At 52.9% G+C, this 10,398-nt stretch overlaps 1 protein-coding gene across 3 annotated transcripts in view; it reads left to right on the top strand.

Annotated features, from left to right (window-relative positions):
• jam2 (junctional adhesion molecule 2) overlaps positions 1-10,398 on the top strand; it is a 45,099-nt gene that overhangs the window by 34,034 nt on the left and 667 nt on the right. The window contains exons 5-9 of one of the 3 annotated variants that reach the window (XM_033032400.1): positions 3,023-3,225; positions 4,339-4,441; positions 5,232-5,339; positions 5,795-5,810; positions 8,166-8,208. In XM_033032400.1, coding sequence (XP_032888291.1) covers positions 3,023-3,225; positions 4,339-4,441; positions 5,232-5,339; positions 5,795-5,810; positions 8,166-8,208 — 473 coding nt within the window. The remainder of the gene's footprint in view (positions 1-3,022; positions 3,226-4,338; positions 4,442-5,231; positions 5,340-5,794; positions 5,811-8,165; positions 8,209-10,398) is intronic. The other 2 variants (XM_033032402.1, XM_033032401.1) reach the window with 2 other exon arrangements.

Genomic DNA, 10,398 nt, shown 5'->3' with positions numbered 1-10,398 from the left:
AGCCCATGACACACACACACACACACACACACACACACACACACACACACACACACGCCGGCCCATGACACACACACACACACACACACACACACGCCGGCCCATGACACACACACACACACACACACACACACACGCCGGCCCTTGACACACACACCGGCCTCTCACCTCCACAACTCACAGAGTCGCACAGCACGGATACACCCCCTCCCCTCTCCCCCTCTAAACCTGTCCCATCCATGAACCTGTCCAAATGTCCTGTAAAGGTACAGGAAGGAACTGCAGACGCTGGTTTACACTGAAGGTAGACACAAAGTGCTGGAGTGACTCAGCGGGACAGGTAGCATCTCTGGAGAGAAGGAATAGGTGACGTCTCAGATCGAGACCCTTCTTCAGACTGAGAGTCGGGGGGGAAAGGGAAACGAGAGATAGAGACAGTGATAGAGAGAGAGAGAGATATAGAACAAATTGAATGAAAGATGCAAAACGGGAACAATGATAAAGGAACCAGGCCATTGTTAGCTGTGGGCTCGGTGAAAACCAGTTACAGACAACGAGACTCAACAGGTCGACATTGAAGCTACTGCAACGACTAGGGTGGGGGGGAGGGAATGAGAGAGAGAGGATACAAGGGTTATTTGAATTTAGAGAAGTCGATGTTCATACCGCTGTGGGTGTAAGATGCCCAAACGAAATATGAGGTGCTGTTCCTCCAATGTGCGCTGGGCCTCACTATGACAGTGGAGGAGGCCCAGGACAGAAAGGTCAGTGCGGGGAGGGGGAGGGGGGGGGGGGGGGGGGGAGGGTTAAAGTGTTTGGCAACCAGGGTGATCAGGTAGGTCCAGGTAAACATCTGAGTTAGACATTAAATGCTGGATTCACTCAACGGGGTCAGGCAGTATCTCTGGAGAAAAGGAATAGGTTGTAGGATTAACCAAAACAAAAGCTCAAACTACCGCGTACCTGGTCAAGAATTAACAATTAAAGCTCCTGTCGATGCGAGGAGCACTAACTACTGATTACTCTCAAAAGCCCGCCAACGAGCCCCCAATCGCGTGACAGTCCCAACCAACGACGAGGGTTCTGATTGCCCAGATTCACCACTAGGTGCCGCTACAAGGTGGGTGACGTTTCGGGTCGAGACTGAAGAAGGGTCTCGACCCGAAACGTCACCTATTCCTTCTCTCCAGTGATGCTGTCTGACCCGCTGAGTTACTCCAGCGTTTTGTGTCTACCTTCGGTCTAAACCAGCACCTGAAGTTCTTTCCTGCACACGGAGTACATGGTGATAGCTGACATTAGTGCAGGCAGCGGTTAACGATGTTATCTGAACATGGAAGACACAAAAGGCTGGAGTAACTCAGCGGGACAGGCAGCATCTGTGGAGAGAAGGAATGGGTGACGTTCTCAGTATCTTTGGTCGAGACCCTTCTTCAGACTGAGTATGTGAACTTGGTGTTGTCCTGCCCTCTGCTGGTGATGAACAGATGTTGCAGCAGACTTGGCAAAATACATTAGGTGGCGTTACCCAGAGATGCTGCCTGACCCACCGAGTAAAGGCCCTGTCCCATTTGGGCGTCATTTGCGCGTCACGCTGATGGCGCACGAAGATTTTGTACGTAGCAAAATCCTGGGGCGCCGCGCGCGATCGCGCGTCACTGCCTACGTCACCACGCACCATGCGCGCATCATGTGTGCGGTGCAACTCGTGCGTCGTGACGTGTAAATGATGACACGTAAATTACGCGCAAATGACGCCCAATTGGGACAGGCCCTTTATTCTTTGTGTTCAAGAAAGCTTTTGGCACATTGGCCTTCATCAGCCAGAGTACTGAGTGTAGAGGTTTGGAGGTCAAGTCAGAGTTGTTCAGGATATTGGTGAGGCCACATTCAGAGTATTGTGTTCAGCTCTGGGCACCATGTTATAGGAAAGATCTTGTCAAGCTGAAAAGAGTGCAGAGAAGATTTACCAGGATGTTGCCAGGACTCGAGGGTCTGAGCTTTTGGGAGAGGTTCAGCAGGCTAGGACTTTATACCTTGGAGTGCTGGAGGATGAGGGGTGATCTTTTAGAGGTGTACAAAATCATGAGAGAGCAAATGTACAGTTTAGTTTAGATATACAGCACAGAAACAGGCCCTTCGGCCCACCGGGTCCGAGCCGACCAACGATCCCCACACATTAACACTATCCTACAAACGCCGCACAGACAGCACCTGCAGTCGGGCTCGAACCCGGGTCCCTGGCGCTGCGAGGCAGCAGCTCTTCCTTGGGAAGCGGGAGGGTACCAGAGGGTTTTCCTGGAGAAACCCCACCTAGTCACACTGGCGAACTCCACACAGACAGCACCCAGAGTCGGGATCGAACCTGGTTCCCTGGCGCTGTGAAGCAGCAGCTCTACCAGTTGGGCCACCGTGATTGCCCTGGGGCTGGCATGGTGTGGGTGGGCCGAAGGGCCCGTTCCCGCGCTGTACCTCTAAAGGCATCACGGTCGCTGGCGTCACCCTGTGAGCCGACCAAGTCCACGCCGACCATCCTCTTCCCTCCCCACCCCCCCCCCCCCCCCCACCACAATCGTCCTGAAGAAGTCGCGTCCCGACCAAAGATCCTGTAGCGAGCAAGATAGATCACTCGCCGAAAGGTCATGGGTAATTTTTGGCCCCATTTCCGTAACCGGCTTCCGTCTACCGCACCAAAGATCCCGTCGCGGAGCAAAGATACTAGTGCGGAGACGGACGCCGGTTACGGAAACATCCTCGTAAAAATCAAAGTTCTTTGGTAAAAATCTTCTCCTTATTTTCAGAATTATAATTTATTAACATAAACTGTTCTCCCACAACGTTGATTACACTGCGGGTCGGGTCGGGTCGGGTCGGGTTACGGAAATGGATAAAAAAAGGCCCACGTTCCTCTCCGTTGCGTACTACATGTCAGCCCATTGCATTTAGAAGGAGTGGTCTATCTTGCTCCGCGATAGGATCTTTGGTCCCGACCGTCCACCTTCTCTCTCTCTCTCCTCCCCAGTGCCGCCAGCCACGCCCACGTGCAAGGTGCCGAGCTCGGCGATGTCCGGATCGACGGTGGAGCTGGTGTGCAAGGAGAGCGAGGGCTCGCCCCCCTCCGTCTACACCTGGTACAAGGACAACGTGGTCCTCATGGACGTCTCGGCCAAGGCTTCCACCGCAAACAACGTCTCGTACACCCTGAACCGCAGCGCCGGCACTCTGGTGAGTCAACGCTGCTGCCTGGCAAACAATAGACAATAGACAACAGGTGCAGGAGTAGGCCATTCGGCCCTTCGAGCCAGCCGTTTCGACCACCATTCAATGTGATCATGGCTGATCATCCCCTATCAGTACCCCGTTCCTGCCTTCTCCCCATATCCCCTGACTCCGCTATCTTTAAGAGCCCTATCCAGCTCTCTCTTGAAAGCATCCAGAGAACCGGCCTCCACCGCCCTCTGAGGCAGAGAATTCCACAGATTCACCACTCCCTGTGTGAAAAAGTGTTTCCTTGTCTCCGTTCTAAATGGCTTACTCCTTATTCTTAAACTGTGTGTGGCCCCTGGTTCTGGACTCCACCAACATTGGGAACATGTTTCCTGCCTCTAGCGTGTCCAAACCCTTAACAATCTTATGTTTCAATGAAATCACCTCTCATCCTTCTAAACTCCAGAGTGTACAAGCCCAGCTGCTCAATTCTCTCAGCATATGACAGTCCCGTCATCCCGGGAATTAACCTTGTAAACCTATGCTGCACTCCCTCAATAGCAAGAAACACCATAACCTATCCTCCTTTCTCTGCTTCCTTTTAGTTTTGCGTTCAGTTTTTAGTTTGATTTTTCATTTGGTTTTTAGTTTAGTGTTTACCATTTTACTGCAGCTTTGGAGTCCAGCGTTTCGTCTAGTTTTTAGTCTAGCTTTTGGCCTGGCTTTTAGTTCAGCTTTTCGTTTTTTAGTTTAGGATTTTAGTGTAGGTTTAACTGGGATACACACACTGGGGACAATATACAATTTTACCGAAGCCAATTCAACTACAAACCCCTATGTCTTTGGAGTGCGGGAGGAAACCGGAGCATACGGGAAAAACCCACGCTGGTCACGGGGAGAAGGTACAAACTCCGTACGGATGGCACCCGTAGTCAGGATCGAACCCGGGTCTCTGGCGCTGTGAGGCAGCTATTCTACCGCTGCGCCACCGTGCCTCGCAAGGCTGAGATACTCGGGAGTGAATAGTCGCACTTTCTGCCGTTAAAAAAGCGTCTGTCTGTGTCTACTCGGTGCCGGGCGTCTGTCTGTGCGATGCATCTGTCTGACTGCGTTCCCCTCTTGCGTTGCCAGAGATTTAACCCGGTGAGGAAGAGCAACAGCGGCACCTACTACTGCGAGGCCCACAACAAGGTGGGGCGGTCAGAGCGATGCTCCCTCAAGTTCATGCAGATCAGTGAGTGTGGCTGCAGCGGGCGCAGTGGCAGGGCAGCGCTGCATTGGTGGTGGGAGGGGGGAGAGTGCTGCATTGTTGGTGGGGGAGGGGAGTGCCTCATTCTTGGAGGGAGGGGGGAGAGTGCTGCTTTGTTGGTGGGGGAGTGTGTCATTGTTTGCGGGGGAGGTTGCACTGTTAGGGGGTGCGTGGAGGGGGGGAGCACCGTGCTGTGGGCGGAGGGAGAGCAGAGAGCGCTGTGCAGCAAGGAACTGCAGGTGCTGGTTTAAACCGAAGATAGACACAAAATAACTCAGCGGGACAGGCAGCATCTCTGGAGAGAAGGAATGGGCGACGTTCTGAAGAAGGGGACCCGACCCGAAACGTCACCTCTCCAGAGACGCCGCCTGTCCCGCTGAGTTACCCCGGCTCCATCTAATGTTGACTTCCACCCACCCTGGTCAAGGCAAACACAGAGGTTCTGCCTCGGCCAGATTCAAGCAGTCTCCAGGTTTCTGTTTGGGTTAGAGTCACAGCGCGGAGACGGGCTCCGAGTCCGCACCGACCAGCGATCACTGACGGAAGAAGGGTCTCGACCCGAAACGTCACCCATTCCTTCTCTCCAGAGAGCGGAGCCCTGCATTGGCCTACTTCTGTTCCCATCAGTTACGAGGGGGGAGTGGAAGTGGAGAGAACGGGGACTGGTGGTCTTGCTGTTCAAGGCACTAGAATAGTCGCGCTGGGCCAAGTGGGGGAGGGGGGGGGGGGTAGGGAGTGCGTCCGCGATATTCATTGACCCTCTCCTCACTCACAGACGACCTGGATGTGACTGCGATCGTCATCGCCGTGGTAACCATCACCCTGGTGCTGCTGCTGTGCGGCCTGGGCCTGTGTTACGCCTGCAGGAGGGGCTACCTGGGCAGTGAGTACCCTCCCCCCACCCGAACCACACCTCCCCCTCCCCCTCACCCCTCCCCTCAACCCCCCCCCCCCCACCCCCGAAACGAACAACTCCCCACCCCCCTCCACTCCCCCTGAGTGAGTGTCCCCCTCCCCTCCCCTCCCCGAACCACCCCCCCATCCTCGCCCCCTCCACTTCCCCCTCCCCCCCCCCTTACCCTCCTCCTCACCTCAGCCCCTTCTCGCCCTCCCCCTCACCCTCCTCCTCCCCCCTCACATCACCCCCCCACTCCCTGGGCCTGTGTTACGCCTGCAGGAGGGGCTATCTCGGCAGTGAGTACCCTTCCCTTCACCACCCACCTCCCCTCCTTTCAATATTTGCATTATACTGCTCCAGAGACCTAGAATTATGTACGCGATTCACCACCCTCGTGTTCTTGCACCGGATATTAATCCTGTCTCCCTTTCTCTCCACAGAGAGCCGATCGGCCAAGTAAGTATAAAACTCTGGTGGGAGGGAGAGTGGGAGGGAGAGAAGTACCGAGGGATAGTGGGAGAGAGGGAGAGAAAGAATGGGGGACACTTCTTGTCATTTGTTTCTTACTTAAAACAGTAGGCCCACTGGACGTTGAAGACATTCCATGATAATTAACCTTCTGACGAACACTCGACAGCTCTTTGGGGGATGGTTAAAATCGTAAAATAATCCAACCGCTGAAATTGTAGGATGACTTTGGAGTGTAGTTAGGAAGTGGAGGGGGGAGAGGGGGAAGAGGGGGGTAGAGGGGGAAGTGGAGGGGGGAGAGGGGGAAGTGGAGGAGGGGAGAGGGGGAAGTGGGGGGGGAAGGGGAGAGGGAAGTGGGGGGGGAAGGGAGGGGGGGAGAGGGGGAAGTGGAGGAGGGGAGAGGGGGAAGTGGAGGAAGGGAGAGGGGGAAGTGGAGGGGGAAGAGCAGCAAGTTGGAGGGAAAGAACAGGAAGTTATGGGGGGAGACCAGAAAGATCCTATTCCCCTTAGTGCGATCCGTGATGAGGGAGGGTAGAGAGTTTCGTTCATCCGTGGGTAGTGAGTTGAGTAGTAAATATCCCACTCAAGCAGGCTCGTAGAGTGATACAGTGTGGAAACAGGCCCTTCGGCCCAACTTGCCCACACCGCCCAACATGTCCCAGCTACACTCGTCCCACCTGTCTGCGCTTGGACCATATCCCTCCAAACCTGTCCTATCCATGCGCCTGTCCAAATATCTCTTAAATGTTGCGATAGTCCCAGCCTCAACTACCTCCTCTGGCAGCTTGTTCCATACACCCACCATCCTTTGTGTGAAAAAGTTACCCCTCGGGATCCTATTAAATCTTTTCCCCTTCACCTTAAACCTATGTCCTCTGGTTCTCGGTTCCCCTACTCTGGGCAAGAGACTCTGTGCGTCTACCCGATCTATTCCTCTCATGATTTTACACACCTCTATAAGATCACCCCTCATCCTCCTGCGCTCCTAGGAATAGAGTCCCAGCCTGCTCAACCTCTCCCTATAGCTCAGAGCAATCTGGTCCCGGCAACATCCTCGTAAATCTTCTCTGTACCCTTTCCAGCTCGGCAACATATTTCCTATAACCAGAACTGAACATAATACTCTGAAGTCTGAAGAAGGGTCTCGACCCGAAACGTCACCCATTCCTTCTCTCCAGAGATGCTGCCTGTCCCACTGAGTTACTCCAGCATTTTGTGTCTATCTTTGGTTTAAACCAGCATCTGCAGTTCCTTCTCACACAGCACTCCAAGTGTGGCCTCACCAATTTCTTATATTGATTGATTGATTGATTGATTATACCTTTAATAATCCTTTACAGGAAATTACAGTGCCATGACAGCTTCAAGACAGACATAACACCACACAAATAGCTTCCATACTTAACAAGTTAAAATACAAGTTAAAATACAAGTTAAAATACAAATAATGAAAAAAAGTGCAGTTATTTATGCGCATTATATAACCTTATAGCAGCTGGTAAACAGGACTTCCTATGTCTCTCAGTTTTGCACATTTGTGCAATCAGTCTCTGACTGAAGATGCTGCTCTTGATCACCTTCAGGGCATGGAGTGGGTGAGTGGGGTTGGTCATTATTGAACCCAGTTTGTTCAGAGTTCTGGCCTCTGCCACCTGCTGGACCGTTCGTTGCTCAGCCCCGACCACTGAGCCGGCCTTCCTGATCAGCTTGTCCAGTCTGTTTTTGTCCGCTATGCGGGCGCCATCTCCCCAACAGGCTACAGCAAAAAACAGAGCACTGGCCACCACTGAATGGTAGACACTGCACAGTAGGGGTTGGCAGATGTTAAATGACCTCAGCCTCCTTAAAAAATACAGTCGGCTTTGTCCCTTCCTGTACACCGCCTCCATATGACAACTGCAACATGACCTTCCAACTTCTATACTCAATACTGATGAAGGCCAATGAGCCAAAAGCCTTTTTGATCGACCTGTGACACGCGGTCACAGGGAGAACGTCCACACTCCGTACGGACAAGCACCCGTGGTCCGGATCGAACCCGGGTCTCATAAGGTCATGAGGAATAGTAGAATTCGGCCATTAGGCCCATCAAGTCTACTCCGCCATTCAATTATGACTGATCTATCACTCTTTCCTAACCCAATTCTCCTGCCTTCTCCCCATAACCTCTGACACCTGTCTCTGGCGCTGTGATGAAGCAACTCTACCGCTGCGCCACCGTGCCGCCCACGGTTAGTGTTTATTGCCTCTCCCCCTGCCATCCTCTGCCGTTGACCCCCCCCCCCCCCTTACACTGGGCCGTGCTCACACTCTCCCTCTCTCTCTCTCTCTCTCCCCCCGCAGGTCCAATGCAGCCACTCGCACCAACACCCCTCCTGCGGGTGAAGTAAGTGTGAAACGGTTCGACGTGCGCGGGTCAGCATCGCGGCGCGAAACGCTGGCGACTCGGCCCGACGCATTCTTCCCGATCGCTGGCCGTGTGGGTCTCACACTGGCTCACCCTCGCTCTGCCCCTTCCCGCCTCCGGGTAGAGCCGCCGCCTCGCAGCGCCAGAGACCCCGGTTTGGTCCCGACCTTGGGTCTGAACCGTGCGTGGAGTTTGCACGTTCTCCAAGTGACTGAGAGTGTTGCCAGTCGGCAGAAAGACTATACGTGTACATGATTACAATTAAATTTTGTGCAGCTTTGGTCCCCTAATTTGAGGAAGGACATTCTTGCTATTGAGGGAGTGCGGCGTAGGCTTACAAGGTTAATTCCCGGGATGGCGGGACTGTCATATGCTGAGAGAATGGAGCAGCTGGGCTTGTACACTCTGGAGTTTAGCAGGATGACAGTGGATCTTATTGAAACATATAAGATTGTTACGGGTTTTAGACACGCTAGAGGCAGGAAACATGTTCCCGATGTTGGGGGAGTCCAGAACCAGGGGCCACAGTTTAAGAATAAGGAGTAAGCCATTTAGAACGGAGACGAGGAAACACTTTTTCTCACAGAGTTGTGACTGTGGAATTCTCTGCCTCAGAGGGCGCTGGAGGCAGGTTCTCTGGATACTTTCAAGAGAGAGCTAGATAGGGCTCTTAAAGATAGCGGAGTCAGGGGATATGGGGAGAAGGCAGGAACGGGGTACTGATTGGGGATGATCAGCCACGATCACATTGAATGGCGGTGCTGGCTCGAAGGGCCGAATGGCCTACTCCTGCACCTATTGTCTATTCCCGATCGCTGGCCGTGCGGGTCTCGTGCTGGCTCACCCTCGCTCTGCCCCCTCCCACCACCGTGGCGCAACTGGTATAGCCGCCACATCGCAGCGCCAGAGACCCCGGTTTGGTCCCGACCTTGGGTCCGAACCGTGCGTGGAGTTTGCACGTTCTCAAAGTGACTGAGAGTGTTGCCAGTCGGCAGAAAGGCTATACGTGTACATGATTACAATTAAACCACCCACAATGTACAGGTACACCATATACGGGGAATAACGTTTAATGCAAGATTAAAGGGCCTGTCCCACTTTCACGAGGTAATTCACGAATACTCCCGAGTTTTCCCCTTGATTCAAACTCGCAGAATGTTTGTAACGAGTCCGTAGGAGGTCGTAGGAGTCCGTAGATTTATCGTAGCGGCTCGTTATGCGAGCCGTAGGTACTCGTGGCATCAGGTGAGTCGGGACGTTTTTTCCAGCCCGATAAAAATGTCCACAAGTAAAAAAAAATGGTCGGGATGAAAGAAATTGCAACTTTTTACTCATAAGGAGGTCATCGAAATAGCTGTGGGAATTCGTAGACGTACTCGTCGGAGTTCGTGAACATAGTCGTGGAAGGTCGTAGGAGTTCGTAGATTACCACAATCTTGATTTTTTTTTTTAGGTCCTTTAAACTCGGCAGAGGTTTTGAATTAAGTCGTGAAAGGACTAACAGGCCCTTTAGTCCAGTGAAGTCTGATCAAAGATCGTCCGAGGGTCTTCCGATAAGGAGGATGGGAGGTCAGGACCACTCTCTAGCTGGTGATAGGATGGTTCAGTTGCCGTATAACAGCTGGGAAGAAACTGTCCCTGAACCTGGAGGTGTGCGTTTTCACACTTCTGCACCTCTTGCCCGATGGGAGAGGGGAGTGGCCAGGGTGCGACTTGTCCTTGTGCATGCTGCTGGCCTTGCTGAGGCAGCGTGAAGCGTAGATGGAGTCAAGGAAAGGGATGTTTGTTTGCGTGATGGCGTGGGCTGCGCCTGCAACTTTGTGCGGTCTTTGTAGTGTTCAGGGGCGTTCATTTGTCTTCCTCAGCAACAAAGCCGGTTTACAAGAATGATTCCAGGAATGAGTGGGTTAACCAATGATGAGCGTTTGTCGGCACTGGGCCTATACTCGCTGGAGTTTAGAAGAATGAGGGGGGGACCTCATAAAAATGTACAGAATAATGAAAGGCTTGGATAGAGTGGATGTGGAGAGGATGTTTCCACTAGTGGGAGAGTATAGGACTAGAGGTCATAGCCTCAGAATTAGAGGACGTTCTTTTAGGAAGGAGACAAGGAGACATTTCTTTAGAGAGTGGTGAATCTGTGGAATCCTTTGCCACAGGAGGATATGG

This window comes from Amblyraja radiata, chromosome 14, assembly GCF_010909765.2.
Source record: "Amblyraja radiata isolate CabotCenter1 chromosome 14, sAmbRad1.1.pri, whole genome shotgun sequence".
NCBI lineage: Eukaryota > Metazoa > Chordata > Chondrichthyes > Rajiformes > Rajidae > Amblyraja > Amblyraja radiata.
This window is presented reverse-complemented; position numbering and strand designations above follow the sequence as displayed.